Source organism: Mastigoproctus giganteus, chromosome 2 (assembly GCF_048544385.1).
Source record: "Mastigoproctus giganteus isolate SK-2022 chromosome 2, ASM4854438v1, whole genome shotgun sequence".
Classification (NCBI taxonomy): domain Eukaryota; kingdom Metazoa; phylum Arthropoda; class Arachnida; order Uropygi; family Thelyphonidae; genus Mastigoproctus; species Mastigoproctus giganteus.
This window is the reverse complement of record NC_143576.1, coordinates 65,656,856-65,682,639: the sequence shown is the minus strand read 5'-3', so window position 1 is coordinate 65,682,639 and position 25,784 is coordinate 65,656,856. Positions and strand designations below refer to the sequence as shown.

Below are 25,784 nucleotides of genomic sequence, written 5' to 3'. Positions count from 1 at the left end.
ACTTTTGAATAATTTAAAGTTTTTGTTTAAACTGAAAGCGCAATTCTTTTGCGTTTACCCATCATTTTCGCAATTTTAAGCAAAAAAATATATATTTACTATAAAAAAATAATTTCGACATCCCTGACATAAATAACGAAACAAAATGTGTCTTTTTGCGGTGCAACGGAACACAACAATCGACACGACGCACTAAAACAAACTAAACATTTGTTCTTTTTTTTTTTTTTTTTTGAGCGGTCGGTGTGAACACAGGGGGGGGGGGTTGCAAGATAATAGGTACATTATCTCCCAATGACGACTTATACATGTTGCTTCTTCTCGCTTATTTACGACTTGCAAAACATCTCTTTATATATCTATTCTTTTTTTTTTTTTTTTTTTAATTTGGAGCCTTTAAGTGTCCAGATTAATCAGCTTCCCGGTTAATCCGATCCCGGTAAATCGAGAGTCTGCTGTATTAGTAGACAAGGTAATCTCTACGCAGTGTAAAAAATGTAAATTAAAATAAATACAAATTTAGAAAAGTGTAATGTGGAATATAATACAAATGTATGTGAAGTGCGGAAGGTAATGAAAAAGTAGAAACAAGCAAATGGTATAGGGAATGGTAAATTCTAGGGGAGGGAATGGAAAATATCATCCTCGTATTGCACTAATAGTTTTACGAACGGGGCAGGGGGGATGTCTTTTTCTGTCTTTCCATTTTTTTCCCATCTTTTCTCCCTTTCCCCTCTCCTAGAATTTACCATTTCCTATACCATTTGCTTGTCTATACCTTTTCATTACCTTCCACACTTCACAAACATTTGTATTATATTCCACATTACACTTTTGTAAATTTGTATTTATTTTAATTTACATTTTTTACACTGCATAGGGACTACTTTGTCTACTAGTATTACAATAAAAGGCCGCATATTTGCCCCCTTTTTCTAATACTACAGACAATTTTGGATTTGCAGTGCCTGATACATGGTCAGGAGTAGTCCCCTGATGAATTTCCTGGCTATGTATCATATTTTCATCTACTATATTCAGATTCGCATATTTGCCATCCCCTGATTCGACCTCTTGCTAAAATTGCACTTCCATATCTGAATACATGTAGCCCTCGTTTTGCACCGTTTCGCAATAGTGCCGATCACTAACTATAACGTCATTTTTATTTTTATTTATTTATTTTTACAATTTTTTTATAAATTGAAAGTTTCAAATCGTCAGACAAAATTTACTGGCATCATACTGTGCTATGTGTCATGCACTGTTAGGGTGATTTAGGACAATCTGAGTTAATCAGCAATTAGCGCATTCGTATCAGAGACGAGAAAGATTGCTGCCCTCAAAGTAACTACTCGGTTGTTGTTTATGCTATTTACACGTGTTGGAAATTTATTACATTAACATTTTTTTATTAATTGTGCTATTAATAAATTAAATAATAATAACAGTGATGGCCGTTTGCAGTTTTTCCAATCATGTTATAAAGTTTTTAATTTAATAGAATAAAGACACGCCATGTCTGGTAAAAGTAGTTAATTGAATCTTAGTGCAATATTCGGAGGATAGAATCTGATGAAAGCCGCGCCAATGTGTGTAGGGTTATGAATATGCCTCCACTGACTATTACTACAATTATGAAGAATGCTAATAAAATAAAACAATCGATGCAAAGTAGTAAGTAAAATTTTTGGTGCCTGGTACCTAACCCTGTGATTTCCAACTGACTCTATTATATAAAGGATTCCATTTGTGTCTGTCCCCCCAGGAACCTAACCTTTATAGTGTTATTTATTTATTTACTTATATATTACTCCCCCCCCCCCGTCTCGGTTTAGGTTTTTCAAATTCTTTCACCTGTTTAACCACTACTTCACTTCCACTTTCTACTATCCCTTAAACTTCTCTTAGTTCAGGCACCATGTGTACTTTTGATTTCCATTGTCACAGACACTATTCTACAAACCACACATTATTTATATATATATATATATATATAATAGATAATTCATATAAAAATAATGCATAAGCCTTTACACAGTAAAGTTAAAGTTGATTAACTCTATGCCAGATTATTGCAAGACTATAATTGCAGCTTGAGGAGGAACAACAAAATATTGAGGACTTATTTTGCTGATTTACAGTACATAATACTATTACGTTAACTTGTCATTTCAGTTTGTACAAGTAAATTGCAATAAAATGTATGTTTGGTTGTGATGATTGCCATTTGCATTATTTCTTATATTTCATTAATTTCATAAATATTACAAGCCCAATAATTATGAATTTTTACCCTTTGGGAAGATATTTATGGCAATTAGGTATACCCAAGGGCTCGCATCTGGTGAGTATGGGCTTGTCTGGCGAGTCCTGAGCTGGATATCACCATTCTTCTCTTCCTTGGCGATTCCCTTTTATTTCTCTCTCTCTCTCTCGAGATAGTTAAGAAATTTTTTTTTGGCTGGTGAAGCATAAGCCTCAGGCTTCCTTGTACCATATGGCTAATAATATCAGGTGGAGTCTTTTTACTGAATTTCATTCACGGAGATATATCCCATGTAACAAATGCATTTTGAACATTTCTGCAACTGACAATGCAGCACAAAACACATTATTTGAAATCACAAGTGATGCAGTTTTTGTGTCCACCACTGTATGTATATATATGTATATATATATATATATATATATATATATACATATTACATACATTTGTATGTAGGTTTGATTTGATTTTTTTTATGGCGCAAAAACAACATGGTTATACTGTGGCATTACAAAGTTAAAATTCAAAAGAGAAAGGTGAGGGGTTTGGTACCCTTTAAAAAGGTTACCTTGTCAAAAGTTCATGTGTGTGTATATATATATATATATATATCAAAAACTAAAATCAGTAAGGAGTAAAAATGTATTGGATATTTCAAATACAGATATATACAGTTATACCCAACATCCAACCCAAGACCTCCGAAACAAGTCGGCATATCGTCCGCCTACATTCCATACTATCCAGGAGTGTCAGGACGTATCTCGAAGGTCCTTAGAAGTTACAACATCAAATGTGCGCAATTACCCGGTAGGAACCTACGTTCACTTGTCTCCGGCGTGAAGACCCCTATCATACCTGTCTTACGCAGCAATGTAGTGTACCGTATCACCTGTAGGGCCTGTAACAGTTGCTACGTAGGTGAGACATCGAGACGTCTCCAGGATCGCCTCATGGAACACAACAGAGCAATCCGGCTTGCCGAAACTGACCAGTCCGCGGTTGCAGAACATTTTTGGGCTACCAACCACGATCAGAGGTGAACGGTTCGCTCCCGTTTCTGGACGTGCTAGTGCATCGCGTAGGCCCACGTCTAGAGACCTCAGTATACCGCAAACCCATGTAGTGCGGTCAATTCACCAACTACAGGTCCGGCCACGCTCCAAGCCATCTCAATAGCACTGCCCGCACCCTATTCTCCAAGGCCTGGAGCCATTCCAGCACCGACACAATTAGACGTAACGAGATCTCCCGTGTGAAGGCAGACCTAACCAGATGCGGTGATCCATCCCATGTACTAAACAGATGCCTGTTACAGGCAGAAGAACTTACATCCAACCCAAGACCTCCGAAACAAGTCGGCATATCGTCCGCCTACATTCCATACTATCCAGGAGTGTCAGGACGTATCTCGAAGGTCCTTAGAAGTTACAACATCAAATGTGTGCAATTACCCGGTAGGAACCTACGTTCACTTGTCTCCGGCGTGAAGACCCCTATCACACCTGTCTTACGCAGCAATGTAGTGTACCGTATCACCTGTAGGGCCTGTAACAGTTGCTACGTAGGTGAGACATCGAGACGTCTCCAGGATCGCCTCACGGAACACGACAGAGCAATCCGGCTTGCCGAAACTGACCAGTCCGCGGTCGCAGAACATTTTTGGGCTACCAACCACGATCTTGACCCCAAGCACGACTTTGAGATAGTGGACCACGCGCGACACTTTCGCCACCGCCTATGGCTAGAGTCACTAAACATAATAAACAATCCTAAGGCATTAAATCGCCAGAAAGGCATGCGTCTACATCCCATCCTAGAAACAACCGTTTTATTGATGGATGATCACTGGCGTAAAGCAGCACACGTCCGTGCTACAACAATGACGCATGACTAACGTGCCACATTTGCTTGTAATGTATTCAAATTTTATATTAACTTATCAGTTGATAAAGGGTCACGGGTTCCGAAAGCTACTGGTTTTGTACTTTACTTTTATTTGTACTTTATTTGTTAATAAATAACTGGGTATAACTGTATATATCTGTATTTGAACTATGGACCCCAGTACTCCAGGCCCATTCATTACTAGTATTGGATATTTCATATCAGTTTATATATATATATATATACAGGGTGTCTCGAAAATATTGGTACAAACGTTTAAGGGAGGTAGGTAACATCTAAAGGAATGTGAATCGCATAGGAACCCATAACTGGCAACGTCACAGGAAAGTAGTAGCAGAGGCACAAGACAGTAATTAGTGGCAAACATTTATTTGACATAATATTAACAATGGAATACGAGATGGGTGCATTTCATGATGTTACAACAGATGCTCGAAGGTTCCACCGTGAGATGCGATGCATGCGTGACACCGACGAAGCATGGAATGGCGAACACAGTTGAACACACCTGGAGTTTCTTTGATAGTAGCGGCAGCGCAAACAAGTCTCGCCAAGAGATCTATTTCCGTCTCCACAGGCGATTCATACACGATAGATTTGAGGGACCCCACAGAAAGAAATCAAGGCTTGATAAATCAGGTGAGCGTGGGGGCCACCACGGCCAATCCATCGATGCCCAAAATGCCTGTTCAAATGGTCACGAACACACCTTCTATAATGGGCAGGCACCCCGTCATATTTAAACCAAATGTTGCATCTCACATTTGCTGGAACATCGTCAAGTAACCCTGGTAGAACTTGTTCAAGAAAGATCTGATATTTAGCGGAGTTCATGCGGGATGGTAACAGGTATGGGCCGACTAAGCAGTCACCGACCATACCTGCCCACACATTTATTGCGAAGCGATGTTGTGCCGCATGGGGGCGCACACCGTGTGGGTTGTCGAGAGCCCACACATGAGCATTGTGCTGATTGAATAAGCCTTCCCGAGTGAAATAAGCCTCATCCGTGAACAAAACATAGGCTGTAAAATTCAAGTATTGAACACTTTCTTGGAGAAACCACTGCACAAAAGCCACATGTGCAAGATGATCTTGGGGGAGCAGTAAGTGAATCCTTTGGAGATGAAAGGGGTGTAAGGAATCGTCATGCCAGACACGATGTACACTGCAACGAGACACTCCTAAGGCACGTGCGCTGGTAGTAGGATTATTCTGGATGGCATTCAACACACACACCTTCTTCCATGGCGGTAGTTCACATTGAATGTGGTCTGCCTGCACTACTCCTGTTACCTCTAAATGACCCGTAATCGCACAAATTTTGATGCACACGTGCAAACAAATGGTGGTCTGGTACATGTCTGTTTGGGAAGCGTTACCCATAAATTCGTTGAGCGGCTTGTCCATTGCCCTCTGCTAATCCATACACTAGGTACCTCTCTGCCAGCTCACAGTTTGTATATCAATGCATGCTCTTCGTGCGGCGACTACCGTGCCGTCTACCGACTTACGGTGAAGTTTCCAGTTATGGGTTCCTATGCGATTCACATTCCTTTAGATGTTGCCTACCTCCCCTAAACTTTTGTACCAATATTTTTGAGACACCCTGTATATATATATATTGCTTTTAAAAATTTAAAAGAGAAGAATAGGTAAAGAGCTAACAGAAGTGAAATTCTAACTACAGGGACAGAATGTAATAAGAAGTAAATTAGAAGTGCTAGATTCTTTGTATCCACTGACTTCAATGCCTTTTTCAAGGGCCAGCTGCAGAAACCAAAGGAAATAACAACAAGAAGTAAGGCCTCTGTTTCTGACATGAAATATACGCAGGACATGGTAGATTTGAAAGGCTCGTATGCAAGTTGAGGTTAAAGTTTAATTTAAAATTAAATTATAATTACAAGGCATACGTATGTATGTATCTAATTAGATAGTATGAATCAGAGTTGTATTACTCAATATGTTCTACGTTGGTAATAATATTAGTAAATTGATAAGAGGAGTTTACCTCAATATAGTACGTGGAACACTTCCGTATGATACCCTCCAGAAATTAAAACGGAAAAATCGACAACTTACCGGTACATTAAAGTAAAATATAAATAATTAAAGTGAAATATAAATAATTAAATGATCAATTTAACACAATTCAAAATCAGTTCAAAACAATTAAAATTCAAATTAACGCAATTAAAAGAATCTAACGAAAATATTCAAAACGATTTTCCTTCCTGAAGCTGACAATGCTTTTCGACCGACTGTCGTGATCACAGGAATGAAAATTATCGAATCAGGCTAAACCTACAACTTAAATAGTGATTATGTGTCTTCGCGCATGCGCGTAAAGGTCCACGCATCGGAGATCAAATATGGCCGCCGAACATTAACAGAATTCTCGTGTAATTTAATTTCAACGGTTTCTGCAATTAATAGTCGCGTATAATTACGTTGAACGTTAAGTATTTTGGCCTCGTTAAATAAAAAAGTATGTTTTTCGTTAATGGCATGAAAGGCTAATTCTGACGCTGCTGAACGAGAAGCACGAACTGAGGCTTCGTGTTGATTTACACGGATATTAAGAGAAAACCGCGTGGAACCCTGATAAGACGAGTCGCAATCACCGCAAGAAATGTTGTATACTAGATCATTAATTTGTGTTGCGAACGCCGAAAGAACCGAGCGATTGTTCAGTATAGTGTGTAACTTCCGTATAGGCCTAGCTATAATTTTAAATTCGGTATCTTTAAAGAATCTGTTAAGCTGTTTGTGCCACTGTTCAACATATGGGACAGAAATAAAGTATTTTTTGATATTACTATTGTTGATTGGTGCAGTATTTTGTATCCTATCCTTAGCTTGTACCCTAATTCGATTTATTGTGTTAATGGGATAACCCCTGTTCAAGAATCTGCTAGTTAATATTTGTATTTCTGAGTCTAAAGCAGAATCCGTCGTTGAATATTTATAGGCATTTAGAAATTGATTAAAGATAATCGATCTTTTGTAGGTGAACGGGTGGTAGCTATTATAATGTAGAAGCATACCGGTGTTTGTGGGTTTTCGATAGATGCTAAATTGTATTTTGTTCGAGTCCCGGGTAAGCGTGAAATTTAGAAAGTTTAATGACTTAGTATCCGTATCTTCCCTTTCCAATGTAAATTTGAGTCTAGAATGAATATTGTTAAACGAATGTAAAATATCTTGGATAGTACTACTATCGGTAATAACTAGAACATCGTCTAAATACCTCCCATAGTATGTGATACGGGGACGAAAAGGTGTCAAATGTATCTGCTCAATCGTTGAGAGATAGATCTCTGACATTAAGCCACTCAGGCTCAAACCCATTGGTAATCCAAAAATTTGTTTGTACACCTTGTCTCGAAAGGTGATGTAGTTAGCCTCAACTAATAGTTTAATTAAGTGAAAAATCTCCTTTATAGGCAGCTTCGTATAATTAATCGGTGTCGAGTTTTTATTTAACATATCCCAAATAATATCTAATGTGTATTCAACGTTTACATTCGTATATAATGATGTAACATCTAATGAGAATAAATTGTCATTGTCGCCGAGTTTACAGTCTTTAAGATTATTAAATAATGTATCGTAATTCTTAATCCCAAATTGTATAACCTGTCTAAAAGGTTTTATAATGTTATATACATGTGTGGCTAAGGCTGAAAATGCCGAGTTCCTGTAGGAAACAATAGGTCGAATCGGAAATCCAGGCTTGTGTAATTTTACCTGACCAAAAAGTGCAGGAATATTGTATGTTCTGGACTTCAATTCCTTCAACTGAACCATAGTAATGTAGTCGTTTTTTCGATATGTGGTTAACGTTTTATTGTATTGATTTACCAAATTGGTAAACAGTGTCGGGTCCACTTCACAATAAGTGGAGCTATCAGATACAACTGAATCTAACTTATTAATATAATCATGTTTATCTAGTATTACTACTGTATCTCCTTTATCTGCCCTCTGTATAATAATGTCCTTATTTTCTCGAAGTTCTCGTAAAGCTGAACTGTCATGTGTATTCAATTTAGGAAGTCGTGTTTCTTTTATGTTATTCACTACTTGGTTAACTTGTTGAATAAATACATCTTTTTGTGGAACACTACGAAGTCCAAATTCAAAATCAATTACGCATTGTTTTTTTGGCAGCTTTCGAGGTGGTAAATTATAATTTAATCCTTTGGATAAAAGTGAAATCTGGTCTTGCGATAGTGTACACGAGGAAAGATTTGTAACCTGTTGATATGTCGGTTCGTTGGATACTGGGTGAGGGGGTGTTCGTGAACTAGCCGACATATTCTGTGGTAGTGCGTTATGTGTCTGTGGGGGGGATGTCACCCAACTCGTGTGAACTTGGTCGCAGGCTCGCGACAATGTGTTAGAATTCGTATGAACGTGTCTTGAACTATTCGATAATGTTTGCAACTTATTAACGTGTCTGTTTTTTATTTCTGAGGCTTGTGCTTCCCGTCGCTAATATCCGTGTAAATCAACACGAAGCCTCAGTTCGTGCTTCTCGTTCAGCAGCGTCAGAATTAGCCTTTCATGCCATTAACGAAAAACATACTTTTTTATTTAACGAGGCCAAAATACTTAACGTTCAACGTAATTATACGCGACTATTAATTGCAGAAACCGTTGAAATTAAATTACACGAGAATTCTGTTAATGTTCGGCGGCCATATTTGATCTCCGATGCGTGGACCTTTACGCGCATGCGCGAAGACACATAATCACTATTTAAGTTGTAGGTTTAGCCTGATTCGATAATTTTCATTCCTGTGATCACGACAGTCGGTCGAAAAGCATTGTCAGCTTCAGGAAGGAAAATCGTTTTGAATATTTTCGTTAGATTCTTTTAATTGCGTTAATTTGAATTTTAATTGTTTTGAACTGATTTTGAATTGTGTTAAATTGATCATTTAATTATTTATATTTCACTTTAATTATTTATATTTTACTTTAATGTACCGGTAAGTTGTCGATTTTTCCGTTTTAATTTCTGGAGGGTATCATACGGAAGTGTTCCACGTACTATATTGAGGTAAACTCCTCTTATCAATTTACTAGTATGTATGTATCATATGTTTGTAGGTAGAGAGGAACAAGTAAAGGGCTAACAGATCTGAAATTGTAACTACAGCGAACAAGGAAGAAACAGAAGGCAATAAGAAGTACTAAATGCTGAAAAATGTGTTGAAGTCATAGGATACACAACATTTAGTACTTCTAATTTACTTCTTATTACCTTCTGTCCCTTCCTTGTTCCCTGTAGTTACAATTTCAGTTCTGTTAACCCTTCACCTATTCCTCTCTACCTACAAACGCATGTATCCATTATGGTCATTGGGTTCATTCTGCTTAATTTTGGCAGTGTCCCTGGTGCAAAAACCATTAATTAATTATTAATAATATATACTGTAAAATTATTTATAAAAAAATTATAAATAAATTAAATATATATATACATATATAGGGGTCTGCAACCTTTTATTTTTTTACTTTTAAAGGGGTATGCAGAGCTCAGTAGTTTGGTAACCACTCCGTAGCCGAGTGGGCAGGAGCGGGAGTGCAGTAGCACACGCTCTTTGAGTAGACCGGGGTTCAAGCCCCTGACTGCTGAATACGGTCGATCTGCCAACCCGCACTGGACCAGCGTGGCAGATTATGGTCCATTTCCCTCAGCATGAATTGTTGAGGAGGCTTCCACCCTGCAGTGGGTTGATAATGGCTGCACTTTACTTTTTTTTTGTTCTATGTAATGTTCTTTATTTGTGCTAAATTTAATATATGTTATCTCTTGAATATCTGTGCCATGTGTCAGTTCCCATTTTATGTTTTACTGTGTGCACTCTCTCACTTAGTAATAGTTCTTATGACTTGGTTTGTGCGAGAAATTACTATGAAAAGCAATTACTGTGTATCCAACTCCTGACCTCACAGGTTCTTCAGTCAAATTTCCTGATTATACTCTTGGAAGACCACATGGTCAGAGGAGTTCCCAAGATAGAGAGAATACAAGAAACAGTATTGCATTTAGCAGTCAGGCTTGATTGTGTGAAATAACCTTCCTACAGTAAAACAAAATAAGAGACAGGGAGTAAATGTATTTTTCAGCGGAGGATATCGTTTTATTGCAGCCCAGAACAAGAAATGCACATTTTGCACAGCATATGACCATGGATGGCGAATTTATTTGGCTTGTGTACTAAAAAAGAATTTCTCCCTTTGTGATAACACCAAATGCATACCAAGGAAATATTGAAATATTTTCTAACAATACTTTTTGAGCATTCCGTTAGCTTTGTATTGTTGGAAAATATTGTAATTTTGTGAAAAATACACATTTCAAAAAACAATCCGTTATTCATAGCGGATGATTTTTTCTTCTTCTTTTGCGCACAAATTTTCAAAGTTTATAATGCAGCTATCAATAGAAATATTTACTTGAAATTTTGTTAGAAGATCAAATATACATCCAGCAATTGTGTTGTTCCAATATTGTTAATTAAAAACAATTCAAATAAAGCAAACTTTTCTATCAAATGCACATTTGATCAGTTTCACACCAGTTTTTCATGTTTCCAGTGTGACTTCCAACAATGAATTTCCTTTATTTTGTGTTAGTAGATAAAATACACAGTCTTTTTTTGTTTTCAAAAACAATTGTTGAGGATTCTTTCGTTGTTTCTTACAGTAACAAACAGTTGCGGGCGTTTTTTTTTTTTTTTTTATTTGGCTTCTCGATAAAGCTTTAAAAGAACTGTGATGCAATGCTGGAGGATTCTCACACCAACATAAACGTAACTCCATTTTGTGGGTTGGAAAACCCCTAGCTAGGGGGGGGGGGGAGGACAGACTAAAGGATACACAGGATAGGAATGGAGTAGGGGTAATGCTATTAGTTAAGAGACACAAAATCAAAGAAAGTGCCTCCAGTTAACAATAGATTGACATTGTAACGTTGAGTCAGTTTGGTGTGACATAAGAATTGGGAAAGCAAAAATGAGGGTAGGAGTTTGTTATAGGCCTAATGATTCTGATAAGTACAATGAACAATTATACAGAGAAAGAGTGGATCAGTAAATCAGTGTCTTATAATGGGGGATTTTAATTTCCCAGATATAGATTGGAACTTGTGGTTTGGTCACTTGCACACTAGCAAGGCTTTTGTGGATTTATTGGACAATTGTTTTCTACAGCAGCATGTTAGAGAGGTAACAAGAAAGAGAGAAATTTGATCTGGTTACAGGAAAGTGATTATTCATGCATTAAGAATTTACAGACAAAGGAACCACTAGATGGCAGTGATCACAGTGTATTGATGTGGGATTTACTTAAAGATTTAACCACCATCAGGTGTAAAGGGAAGGGTTTTTGCTTTCGTAAAGGCGACTAGAGTGGTCTCAGAGATGTTTTAGGTTCTATACACTGGGAACAACTGATGATGTTACCAACAGCAAATTCAAAATGAGAAGCATTCAAGGAAGTAATTTTGGAAGCTACTAAGCTTTTTCTTCCAACTAAGAAATTCTGCTCTAGATTTAGGCCCAAACTGATGTCAGATGAAGTAATGAGACTCGTGGCAGAGAAGAAAAATGCATGGGATGCACATAAATTGTCAGTCGACTCAGAGGTTTACAGTAGATAGAAGCTAGTCTGTAATCAAGTCACGAAGAAGGTTGGGAAAGCAAAGGCAGATTAAGAAATATCTTTGGCAAAGGATGCAAAGAAAAACAGCAAAGACTTCTTTATTTATATAAACTCTAAACTGAAGTGGATGAATCAGATTGGTCCACTTGATATCAATGGTTCGACTGTAGATGATCAGTCTCAGATAGCTGCTGAACTAAATGATTATTTTGCCTTTAAATTCACATGTGAGGAGGTATTCAAGGAGGAGAGGGCCAGATGTTTATTAAACTCTAACAGGGAGTTAAATTATTTTGTAATAACTGAGAGCAAAGTGGAGGAGAAATTGTTGAAGTTAAACATAAGAAAGGCACATGGGATAGTGGGATCTATCCAGTTATATTAAAGGAGGTGGCAAAGGAAATAAGCAAACCCTTAGTCATAATTATGAGAGCATCACTGGACTCAGGGGAAGTCCTCGCAGACTGAAGATGTGCAAACGTACGTTCCATTCACAAAGGGGGATCAAAGGGTGACACAAGTAATTACAGACCTGTTAGTCTGACTTCTTTTCCACGGAAACTAATGGAGTCACTGGTCAAATGAAACATTGCAGGATCATCTAGACAAGACAGCAGTAATAATTCAGACACAGCATGGGTTTGTCTAGGGGAAGTCTTGTCAATCAATTTGATTGGATACTATGATGTGGTCACAGAGGAACCGGATGCAAAAATAATTTTAATATCATATACTTGGATTTCAGGAAAACTTTTAATACCATTACTGTACAAATTGGAGCAGTATGGCATTAAGGGTAAGTTGCTACAATGGATAAAAGGGAGAAGACAGAGAGTGGTAATCAATGGATAATGACTGCTCTACGTCGACTAATTTTATTAGTGTTGTCCCTCAGGGTTCAGTTTTGGACCCACTGTTGTTTTCTATATTTATCAATGATATTGAGGAAGGTATATCAAGCTGAATGTCAAAGTTTGTAGATGATACAAAGGTTGGTAGGGTTGTTAACAGTAATGACAGTATGCTGCTGCAACAGGATCCGGAAAAGTTGGGTAATGGGCTGAGAAGTGGCAACTGAAGTTTAACACTGACAAATACAAAGTGTTGCATATGGGTAGCAGCAACTCCAGAGAAATGTACTAACTTTGTGGTGTTACACTCAGGGTAGTGGAGAATGAAGGAGACCTGGCAGTAATTGTGCAGTCAGATATGAAGTTTTCTGAGCAGTGCAGACAGGCGGCCAGAGTAGGTTTTGTAAATGATATACAGGAATGTTGCAAGCAGGGGTAAGGAGGTAATTATCCTCTTGTATAAGGCAATGGTTAAACCACACCTGAGAGTACTTGGTACAGGTCTGGAAGCCTCATTTTAGGAAGGATGCAGAGTTGCTAGAACAGGTACAGAGAAGGACAAGACTGGTGAAGAGAACAAAGGGGTGCTCTTATGAAGAAAGGGTTAAGTTCTAGAAATTACAGCTTCTGGAGACTAGGCACTTGTGAGGCAATATGATTGAGGTGTATAAGGCCTTGAATGGATTGAGTGGGCTTAATGCTGATGGGATTCTTCCTCTTGCTCAGATTAAAAACCTGAGGGGGCATAGATTCACAATGAGGAGCTGTAGAATAGATGTGAAGTTCCCTGGAACAGGCTTCCATCTGTTGTGGAGGTTGATATCTTAAATAAATTCAAGGCAGAACTAGACAAACATTTGGAATCAATGGATCAGTGAAATGGGAAGGTTTTTTTTTTTTTTTTTTGGCTGATGCTGTACTTTCTTGTATCATGTGCCTCTGCAAATGCTAAAAGATTAACAGCCGCAAGCAGAGTGATTCTTGCACTGCTTCTATTAGAATGAGCAGCAGATTTGAACATCTAGGCATTGGGGATTTCCAGGACTGATGTGTCATAGCAGAAGAAGTAAATTCATGGACTGTGTTAGAATAACTAAGAGTAGGGAGAGATGCATGTATACTTGCTTGTCCACCAATGGTAGAAGTATAGTTAATAAATTTGATGACTTTGAAGTGCAGTCAGGACATGAAAGGCAGATACTGTTGCGATATCAGAGGCTTCATGTCACATAGATATAAGCAGCGCAGAATTGGAATTCAAGAGAACAATGTGTACAGAAAGGAGAGACAGAACACAAAGGGAGGAGGGGTTATGCTGTTAGTTAAGAAACACATAAATTCAAAGTAAGTGCATCCAGTTGCCATTGGTGGACAGTGCAATGATGAGCCAGTTTGGTGTGACATAAACACTGGGAAATGGAAAAATGAGAGTAGGAGTGTGTTACAGGCTAATGACTCTGATGAGTACAACGAAGAATTGTGCAGAGAAATAGAGTAGGCGAGTAAATCAGAATGTCTTGTAATGGGGGATTTTAACTTTCCAGATATTGACTGTAACTTGTCGGTTGGTCACTCACACGTTAGCAAGACTTTTTTAGATTTGAGGATTGTTTTCTACAGCAACATGTTCGAAGGGCAACCAGAGGGGTTAATACTCTTGATCTGATTATCGGCACTGATGAGTCATGCATCACGAATTTGCAGATAAAGGAACAGAGGCATATGATGCAAGAAAGCAAGCTTATGCAGCATCAGCCACAAAAAAAAAAAAAAAACCCCGCTCCCATTTCACCCCTCCGTTTGTTCCGAATACCTGTCCAGCTCAGCCTTAAATTTATTTCGGCTATCAACTTCCACAACAAAAGATGGAAGTCTGTTCTTCCAACCAAATATCCGCTCCGCTAAAGGCAAACTTCCGCACATCTATCCCACAGCTGTCTTTCCTCAATTTGAATTTATGCCCTATCAGGCGATTATTCTGAGCAAGAGAAAGAATCCCATCAGCATTGAGCATGCTCAAACCATTCAAGGCTTTATACACCTCAATCAGATTACCTCGCAGGTGCCTAGTCTCCAGACACTGTAATTTGCAAAATTTAAGCCTTTCTTCGTAAGACCTGTATACAGTACTCAAAGTGTGGCCTGACCATTGCCTTATACAAGGGGATAATCACCTCCTTATCCCTGTATAACATTGACAAGATACTATGAGCTACTCTTGCAGACTGTCTGCAACTGCTCAGAAAACTTCATATATCCTTGCACAATTACCCGCAGGTTCTTTTCGTTATCTACCACTGTCAGTGTAGTACCACAGAGTTGATACGTCACTCTGGGGTTACTGCTTCCCATATGTAGTAGATTGCATTTGTCTATGTTAAACTTCATTTGCCACTTCTCAGACACCTGCTCAATTTTTATAGTTCTGGCTGCAGCAGCGTATTATCATTAGTGTCCTTAATCACCCTGCCAACCTTCATATCTTCTGCAAACTTGGACATTAAGCTTGATATACCATCATCAATATCATTTATAAATACAGAAAACAACAGTGGACCCAACACTGAGGGACTCCAATAATAACATTAGTCCACGATGAGCAGCGTCCATTGATTACCACTCTCTGTCTTCTCCCACTCATCGATCCCTTTATCCAGAGCAGCAATTTGCCTCCAATGCCACACTGCTCCAATTTGTGCAGCAGTCTTCCATGTGCAACAGTATCAAAATCCTTTCTAAGATCCATATATATGATATCAAAGTTATTCCCTGCATCCAGTTCCTTTGTGACCACATCATAGTATCCAATCAAATTAGTCAGGCAAGACTTTCCCTTAACAAAACCATGCCGTGTCCAAGCTATAACTGAAGTCTTGTCTAGATCCTGATCCTGCAGTGATTCTTTAATCAGTGCCTCCATTAATTTTCCTGGAACAGAAGTTAAACTAACAGGTCTAGATCCTGATCCCGATCGGGCGAATAAGTTCTGGGACCGCAAGTGGCTTGAGAGTTTGCGGATCTGTTCCACAGTGAACATTAATAGAGATAGAGGAATGCGGATCCATCCCCTCTTTGAGGCTACTATCCTCAGAAGGGATGAACGGTTCCACATGACCCACCACTCTCGAGCCACTTCCGATTCCATAACACAAGAGAACGGAACACGTGGGAATGAAACACGTGATGAGTACTGTGAACCTGCTGGTATTTAAAGACGCACCACAGAACAAAGAAAATACCGCTGAAGAAGAAGGCAGGAGCCTTCGAAAGCTATGGTTTTATCGCTTTTAATTTAGTATATTTTAATGTATTTTATTGTTCTTAACCCAGTATATTTTAATGTATTTTATTGTTCTTAACCCAGTATATTTTAATGTATATTTTATATGTATATTTCATATATTTTAGTTGTAAAGTTAAATATAATTTATTGTAAATACAGGCAAATATTATTTATTATAAATACATAGTTATCAAGATTCCAGTTTTCGTTTTCTTTGTGTTTTATTTCTACATAAGGTTGGTGAAAAACACTTAAAACTACAATAATAATAACAGGTCTATAATTACTTGTGTCGCCCTTTGATGCTCCTTTGTGAATCGTGGTCACATTTACACATCTCCAGTCCATGGGTACCTCCCCTGAGTCCAAAGAGGCTCTGATAATTATGGCTAAGGGTTTGCTTACTTCCTTTGCTGCCCCCTTTAATGATCAGTTGATATCATGCACTGGAGTCAACTGATGATGTTACCAACAGCAGATTCTAAATTGGAAGCCTCCAGGGACGTAATCTTGGAGGGGACTAGGCTTTTCATACCAACTAAGAAAGATTGTTCAAGGTTTAGGCCCAAATGGTTGTCAGATGAATTAATGATGCTCGTGGCAGAGAAGGAAAATGCATAGGATGCATATAAATTATCCAGCAACACAGAAGCCTATGGAAGATATAAGGTAGTCTGTAATGAAGTCACAAAGGAGGTTAGGTAGGCGAAGGCAGATTACGCAAAATCTTTGACAAAGGATGCAATGAGTTCTTTAAATGTGTAAACTCTAGAAGGAAAGGAATGAATCAGATTGGTCCAGTTAACACAGACGGTTTGACTGTTGATTACCATGTTCAGGTAGCTGATAAACTGAATGAGTATTTTTCATCTACATTTACAGATACAAGTTATTCAAGGAGAGGAATACCAGAAGGTTACCAGACTATCAGGAAGCTAAGTGATTTTGTAATAACAGAAGAGCAAAGTGGAGGAGAAATTGTTGAAGTTGCACATAAGGAAGGCACCTTGGATGGAAAGGAGGCAGCAAATGAAGTAAGCAAACCCTTAGTCATAATGATGAGAGCTTCCTTGGATACACAGGAGGTCCCCATGGACTGGAGGAGTGCAAATGTAATACCAATTCACAAAGGAAAATCCAAAAGGTGATTGAAGTAACTACAGACCTGTAAGTTTAACTTGTGTTCCGGGGAAATAATGGAGTCACTGGTTAAAAAAGCATTGCAGGATCATCTAGACAAGACTGCAGTAATAGTTAAAACACAACATGTGTTTCTTAAAGGGAGGCCTTGTTTGACCAATCTCATTGGATACTATCAGTGGTGAGCTATAGTGGGCTCACGAGAGCCCATTGTTGAAATGATCATTTATTTTACAAATGAAATCCTGAATGCAATTATTGAGTATCCACAGCCGAAACTACGGTGGGGCGAGGGGGAGCCCCATTCCCATTTTAATGGCACATTTAGGTAATTAGAAAGTGCGAATTAAGGGTAAAAGGGCTTACCGTTTCGCAATGTTAGTGGTGTCCATAAAACCTATGCAGTCACATACCGAGAAGTCATGCTATTCAATATGCTTTCCATAGCCAGTCAGAGGATTAAGAAGATTCCCGACATTGATAATAGCCTCTGGTCAACCTGTGTTGTGGTTCCCCTTTACTCCGACAAACGGGCATATTTTTTTGGAGGAGTGAGTGATCCATGCCTTCCACTAAATTTCTCCGTCTATGTTTACATGGTCACAGTAGATGAATATCTGTTTGATTCTGACTTTTTGCATAGTATTCAAAGAAGTGGCAGTAGCAATTAGGGGGAGGGGAGGATTTTATATAAACTTTACGAAGATGAAATATTGGCAGATTTTGAAACTTTGTCAAGCCTTTCGCTGTTTAGAAAATGTTCTGAAATATAATGGCATAGAGGCAATAATAAAAAAAAAAACCAAAAAACTGTATTACCAATCACAAACTAGTGCGAATTAAGGATGATTGCTAAAGAACTTGATGTGGAAACTATGAGGATCGGTGGTATGTTCGGGCCACAATGTAGCTCGCGGACGGCGATTGCGCATTGGAGGAATTATCCGCTTTGTACAAACATTTTGAATCAGAAGTTAAATATTCGGGATTATTAATCCGACTTTTGATCTGGAATTTCTTAACCATTTAGCACTAATGATCGATATCTTGCAGGAACTCAATTCTCTAAACCTTTCAGAAGCTTTAGAGAATCACTATGGTAAAAGTAGATAAATTAATTATTCGAACTGTCAATGCAATTGCTAATTTTAAAAGTTCTGAAGGAAATTATGAAGCTAAAGTTGAGCGCATGTTGAAGTTGAAAGAATTTGAAGGAATCAAAATCGAAAGTAAAAAAAAAATCACCTCATGCAAAGGTATTAAATGCATTATTTTATCCTTAAAGGATAAGTTATTAATGCAACAGGGTGATTTTAAATTAAAAAATAAAGAAAATTACGATAACATTGAAAGAAATTTTAAACATATGCTACCCGAAATCGTGGAATGTGAAAAAAAAAAAAAAAAAAACTTTCATCTCGGTTACGAGATGGTGAAAACCGAATAAGAAATTTAAGTTTTCTGATAAAATATGAAATAAAATTAATGATTTTAGAGATTTTGTCGAAGACAGTTTATCTTTAAAATCGAGTGAAGTTCCATTTTCAATTAAGAAAATGGAACTTTGTGATCAGCAGTGCTGAAGCTGAGTGAGCTTTCAGCGTAATGAATAATATTGTGACAAATGAACGCATTGCAGATTATAATGACCATACATCTAAATGGAAAACCATTGCTTCAATTTGATCCGGATCGTTACGTCAAATCATTCCTCTGTAATCATCTCTCAGCTATTGAACAAAGCAGAAGATCGACAAGAAATATTAATAAAGTAGTAAATTAGCAATTTTTAGAATAAATTTTTCTTGAATATTTGTGAAATAATTTTTTTTCATGAAATCTGTGATTTTTTGTGAATTTTTTCTAGAAAGTTTGTTTTTTATGTAATATTTGTTTTTATTTTGGGCAATGTTTTGTGACAGTTTTTATGTTATTTGTGATGTGGGAATTATTAAAATTTTAACACGAAAAAAAAAATGTATCCATTATATTTCCCGGGACACTTCAAGACTCCAGAGTAAAAAGTATATATATATATCCACCGTAAATCATAAAATTCAAATAATAAATAGAAAAGGTATAAACAGATGTTTTGCAAGTTGTCAACAAGCTATAAGAAGAAGCGGCATTATAAGTAGTGACTGGGAGATGAATGTACCTATTGTCCCGGAACCCCACTGTCTTCACACCTGCTGCTCAAAAAAACAATAGAGAGAGAACAAATGTTTAGTTTGTTGCATGGATTGCTGTGTTCTGTCACACTGCAAAAAGACAAATTTTGTTTCACTATTTATGTGAGGAATGTTGAAATTTTTTTTATAGTAAATTTTTTTTTTGTTTAGAAATTGCAAAAATGATGCGCTTTCAATTGAACAAAAACTATAGAAAGCATAACCTTAAAGAGGTCTTGGTATAAAATTTTACAGGGAAACGATCAAGGATTTCAAGAAAACTGTGCAGGTCTAGTACCAGAAATTTTGCAAGAAATTGGAGGGACAGGGGATGTTGATGAGCAATCAATTCAGGATTGGCTTAATTCTGACAAAGATTTAACTCACCATCACTACTAAATAATGATGGTGAACCTGAAGAAGAGCTGATATTTTCACAAAAAATTAGCCACAGTGTTACTTTAAACCACGCAGAAGCACTTTTTGACTACTTGGAGCAGTAAAAGAAAGTAACAGAATGCATAGACGCGTTTTTTTTTTTTTTTTTGGTAGTTGTTGGCGCATCGGCTTCTGTGGCTATAGTGCACCTCCCAAGTTTTTTGCAGTAAATTGATCCAAGCCCGAGGCGGGATTCGAACCCGCGACCGTTGGGTTGCCAGGCAGGCACTTTACCCACCTGGCTAGCCCGGTCGGCGATCGAGTTTTTATTTAACATATCCCAAATAATATATAATGTGTATGTGTATTCAACATTTACATTCATATATAATGAGGTAACGTCTAGTGAGAATAAATTGTCATTGTCGCCAAGTCTACAGTCTTTAAGATTATTATATAATGTATCGTAGTTCTTAATCCCAAATTGTATTACCTGTCTAAAGGGTTTTATAATGTTATATTCATGTGTGGCTAAGGATGAAAATGCCGAGTTCCTATAGGAAACAATAGGTTGAATAGGAAATCCAGTCTTGTGTAATTTTACTTGACCGAAAAGTCCAGGAATATTGTATGTTCTGGCCTTCAATTCCTTTAACTGGGCCATAGTAATGTAGTCGTTTTTTCGATACGTGGTTAACTTTTTATTGTATTGATTAACCAAATTGGTAAACAGTGCCGGGTCTACTTCAAGATAAGTGGAGGTATCAGAAACAACTGAATCTAATTTATTAATATAATCAGGTTTATCTAGTATTACCACTGTATCTCCTTTATCTGCCCTCTGTATAATAATGTCCTTTTTCCCCGAAGTTCTCGTAAAGTTCAACTGTCATGTGTATTCAATGACACATGACAGTTCAACTGTCATGTGTCAGAAGTATAGTAAATAAATTTGATGAATTTGAAGTGTTGGTCAAGACATCAAAGGCGGATACTGTTGGGATATCAGAGACGTGGTGTCACACTGATATAAGGAATGCCGAACTGGAATTTGGGGAGTACAATGTGTACAGAAAGGATAGACAGGATAGGAAAGGAGGAGGTGTTATGCTGTTAATTAAGAAAAACATAAAATCAAAAGAAGTGCATCCAGTTGATATAGATGCACAGTGCACTGTTGAGTCAGTTTGGTGTGACATAAGCATTGCGAAAGCAAAAATAAGAGTAGGAGAGTGTGTTATAGGCTTAATGACTCGAATGAGTACAATGAACAACTGCAGAGAAATAGAGTGGGCTAGTAAATCGGAATGTCTTATAATGGGGGATTTTAACTTCCCAGATATTGACTGGAACTTGGGGCTGGGCATCACACACTAGTCAGACTTTTGTGGATTTATTGGATGATTGTTTTCTGCAGCAGCATGTTCGAGAGGCAACCAGAGAAAGTAATACTCTTGATCTGGTTATCAGCAGTGATCATTCATGTATTAGGAATTTGCAGATAAAAGAACCACTAGGTGGCAGTGATCACAGTGTACTGACATGGGATTTACTTAAAGATTTAATTACCATCAGGGGTAAAGGAAAGGGTTTTTGCTTCCGTAAAGGCGAGTACAGTGGTCTTCGACAGTTTTTAAATTCTGTACAGTGGGATCAACTGACGATGTTACTAACTGTAAATTCTAAGTGGGAAGCATTCAAGGAATTAATCGTGGATGCTACTAAAAGTTTCATACCTATTTAGAAATATTGTTCAAAGTTTAGGCCTAAATTGTTGTCAAATGAACTAATGAGACTCGTAACAGAGAAGAAAAATGCATGGGATGCATATAAATTATCAAGCGACTCAGAAGCCTATGGCAGATATAAGTTAATCTGTAATCAGGTCACAAAGGAGGTTCAGCAGGCGAAGGCAGATTACAAGAAATCCTTGGCAAAAGATGCTAAGAAAAACAGCAAGGATTTCTTTACTTATATAAACTCTAAAAGGAAGGGGATGAATCTGATTGGTCCACTTGACATCGATGGTTCGACTGTTGATGATCCTGCTCAGATAGAAACAAACTGAATGAGTATTTTGCATCTACATTCACACATGAGGAATTATTAAGGTTTGAAAATGGCAGAAGGTTATCAAATTGTAGCAGGATACTTAATGATTTTGTAATAACTGAGAGCAAAGTGGAGGAGAAATTGTTGAAGTTAAACGTAAGAAAAGCACCTGGGGTGGATGGAATCTATCCAGTTATATTAAAGGAGGCGGCAAAGCAACTAAGCAAACCCTTAGCCATAATTATGAGAGCATCCTTGGACTCAGGGGAGGTTCCCACGGACTGGAGATGTGCAAATGTATCCCGAATTCACAAAGGGGATCGAAGAGTGACATGAGTAATTACAGACCAGTTAGTTTAACTTCTGTTCCGGGTAAAATAATGGAGGCGCTGGTTAAAGATGCATTGCAAGATCATCTAGACAAGACTGCAGCAATAATTCAGACACAGCATGGGTTTGTTAAGGGAAAGTCTTGTCTGACCAATTTGATAGGATATTATGATGTGATTACAAAGGAACTGGATGCAAAAAATAATTTTGATATCATATATTTGGATTTCAGGAAAGCTTTTGACACTGTTGCGCATGGAAGACTATTGTACAAATTGGAGCAGAATGGTATTAAGGGTAAGTTGCTACAATGGATAAAAGGATGGTTAAGTGTGAGAAGACAGAGGGTGGTAATCAATGGGTGCTGCTCTTTGTGGACTAATGTTATTAGTGGTCCACTGTTGTTTTGTATATTTATCAATGATATTGATGAAAGTATATCATACTTAGTGTCGAAGTTTGCAGATGATACAAAGGTTGGCAGGGTTGTTAAGGACAGTAATGGCAGTGTGCTACTGCAACAGGGTCTAGTTAATTTGGGCAGATGGGCTAAGAAGTGGCAACTGAAGTTTAACCTTGACAAATGCAAAGTACTGCATATGGGTAGAAGTAACCCCAGAGAAACGTACCAACTGTGTGGTACTACACTTAAGGTGGTAGAAAATGAAAAAGACCTGGGAGTAAAGACCCTATCGACGTAAAAGACCCTATCGACGTCCTTGACAGGTGTGATCTACAAGCACGCGACAACGTGACGACCAACAGCAACGCCAACAGTGACGAGTCATCCACGAGGGCATTCATCCCATACTACCCCAATTTGTCACAACAGATTGGTAGAATCCTAAAATCACATGGGATAAAGTGCATCCAGCTCCCAGGCAAGAAACTGCATTCTCACATTTCCAACATAAAAAGCACCTGTCCCCACCCTTCTACAGAGCGGTTTGGTCTATCGCATCTCTTGCCGTGACTGCACGAGCTGCTACTTTGGAGAGACTGGACGTCGACTCGAGAAACGCCTCTCAGAACATAAAAGGGCGATCCGTTTGGCAGATGTGGAACACTCAGCTATCGCCGATCATGTCTGGACAACCCACCACGACATCGACCCACACCGCGATGTTGTGGTTGTGGACAGGTCCCACCATTACCTAAGGCGTACCTGGTTGGAATCGTTAAATATAAAATGCTCGGACACCTCTATGAACAGGAACAGTGGTTGTCAAGTTAATCCCATCAGAGAGTCGGTAATTCTATCCATAGACAAACGCTGGCCACGTCACCACCATACGTCACAGCCACAAACATCAACAAACAATTAACCACGCGCCTCACGCACCATCCTGGCAGTGCATCTCTATTCCAACTGCCATTCAAGTATTTTAATCTGATGAAGGCTGCCACCCAGCCGAAAGCTAATTTTATATATTGTAGTTTAATGCTCTGTGCAACAAATAAAATTTTTTCGCATTACGAATCCGGAGCACGTAGGCCTCTTTTATTATGCAAGTTTGTACTGCATAAACTGAAATTATTGCATTATTAATAGGATATCCAAAGAATATGGCCATGAAAGAATGATTATCCCTGTGCTGTCTGAATTATGCAAGTTCATAAAATGGTGGGTAGAAAAATTCAGTGAAAACCACTTTGACAGGTGTAGGTGGTGAACAGGTTTGATTTAATCAGACAATACATGCTTTTGAGATCTTTTGATATATTTCCCAGAACTCTTTGAATTCATCTTGTATAAAATATATCAGATTTATTACTTACTTTTCATTTTGTAAACTTAAAACAGATGACTTTAATTCTCCACTTAGCTGATCAACAGTTTCACTGATATCTAACTGTTCAACTTTGGATGGTTCTCTAATAGGTCTAAATTTCATATCCCTAATACGAAGTTTTCCTATTAAATAAAAAAAAATGAAATTTTATGAATACTTCATTACAAAATGTTCTGTACCACAAAAACTGAAATGATTATAGTATGTACACCATATATTTTAGCAACTGAACCATGATATAATATTACAGGTACTAAAGAAACGTCATGCCAAAGCATTTCCCAGCTAATATATATAATTAAAAGGCATATGCTGCTATAACACTCAGAGTCAGAAAGTTTTCAATATATTATTTGCAGTTATAAAATAAAAAGGATTTATAATCTTTGATATCAGGTTAAAGTCAAGAGGATCCCCCCCCCAAGAGGTATTTGAAAGTTAGAAGTCAAGAATAGTTTTTTCTTAAACATAGCATGTAAAATTTTATTATATTTGCCAACACTGAGGAAGGGGTTCTAAAATATAACAAAAGGCTAAAAGCAAAAGTATAACAGCATGACAATTTTGGTTATGTATTTACTTTGAGGTTTATATAAATTTCTAGCCATTTAGTTAGCTGCTTATGTCCGATATTATAGAAGTCTAAGCTATGAATATACATGAAAATTGCTCTCCTTCAACAAACATTATTTGTAAATCATTAATGCAGTTTTTAAATTTTTTAAAGTTTCATTTTGCTAAACTTTTTCAGTTTTAATATGCAATTTTTCTGTTCAAGAAACATAGCATATTTAATAAGATAAGCAAATTTTTATTTATGGAGATTTCAAAAAGAAATAAAAAAGAACAAAGTGCACATGAAACAAATGATTTCAATTATCAAATGAAAATTCATCTGATGGGAGACTTACACTGGGAATGAATACAGCAAAAATCTGAAGTCTATTGTAAGAATAATACTAGATCAAAGTATAATTTCTTTGCTTTGTCACAGTATTGCTCAAGAAAAGAAGTGAACTACAATATTTAGCTGTAAATCTATAATCAGGAGCATGTAAATCTATTAATTTTGTTAATTTTTTCTCCCAAGAAGCAATCCAAAGAATGATTTGTATGATAAAACTACTCAAAGATTTAAGTATAAATAATATAGCATGTAAGAACTGATTCTCCTTGTACTGTTTGAATTATGCTGATTCATAAAATAGTAGGTAGAAAAATTTAGAGAAAACTACTTTGATGGTAGAAGATGGTGAACAGACTAGATTTAATCAGACAATATATGCTTTTGAGAAAGACAAGTATCGTGACCAGGAGCCCATTTTAGTTGATCAGCTCAACAAGACTCAAGATAGCCTAGCCAGACTTAATTAGACTCTTAGTGAAGAAGCATATTAAATGTAAGGCAGTGCATACAGTCAACAAGGGTGGACAGTGCAAGGGTGAGACAGTTTGGTGCAACATGAGCACTGAAAAAATAAAAATGAAGGTAGGAGCATGCTATTGGCCTAATGACTGTGATGAGTATACCAAATATCTTTCTCTCTTCTTAACATCCCTCCCCCATGGAGGATGAGCTCCCACCAACAGGGTCCCCCATTATCCTTTTAACTTCTATTTTCATGTAGAAATCTTCCTACCACACACTTTCTTTACCTTCATATGAACTCCCCGGCTCAAACTGTCTTCTCAGTGCTACTTTCCAATAAAAATTTGTTAATTAAAAAAAAAAAAAAAAGGAAAAAAGAAAAAGCAGTTTCATCCCCCTTTTATTTAAGGAATCTCCCTGACAATCTTTGGCATTACTAGCATACACCTCAGTCAGAGAATCTTATACCTCACTTCACAACTTGGCCCAACTACTCGTGGTGTTGGATAAGCAACGGGTGGTTTTCAGTTTCCGGGGTCCCTGTGGCTCACTGGCCAGAG

General features: G+C 37.6%; 1 protein-coding gene across 2 annotated transcripts in view; it reads right to left on the bottom strand.

The window, feature by feature from the left end:
- Positions 1 to 25,784, bottom strand: part of IntS3 (integrator complex subunit 3) — a 1,056,838-nt gene that overhangs the window by 465,973 nt on the left and 565,081 nt on the right. For both annotated transcript variants that reach the window (XM_090368499.1, XM_090368500.1), the window contains one exon: positions 23,842 to 23,977. In XM_090368499.1, the coding sequence (XP_090224625.1) occupies positions 23,842 to 23,977 (136 nt within the window). The remainder of the gene's footprint in view (positions 1 to 23,841; positions 23,978 to 25,784) is intronic.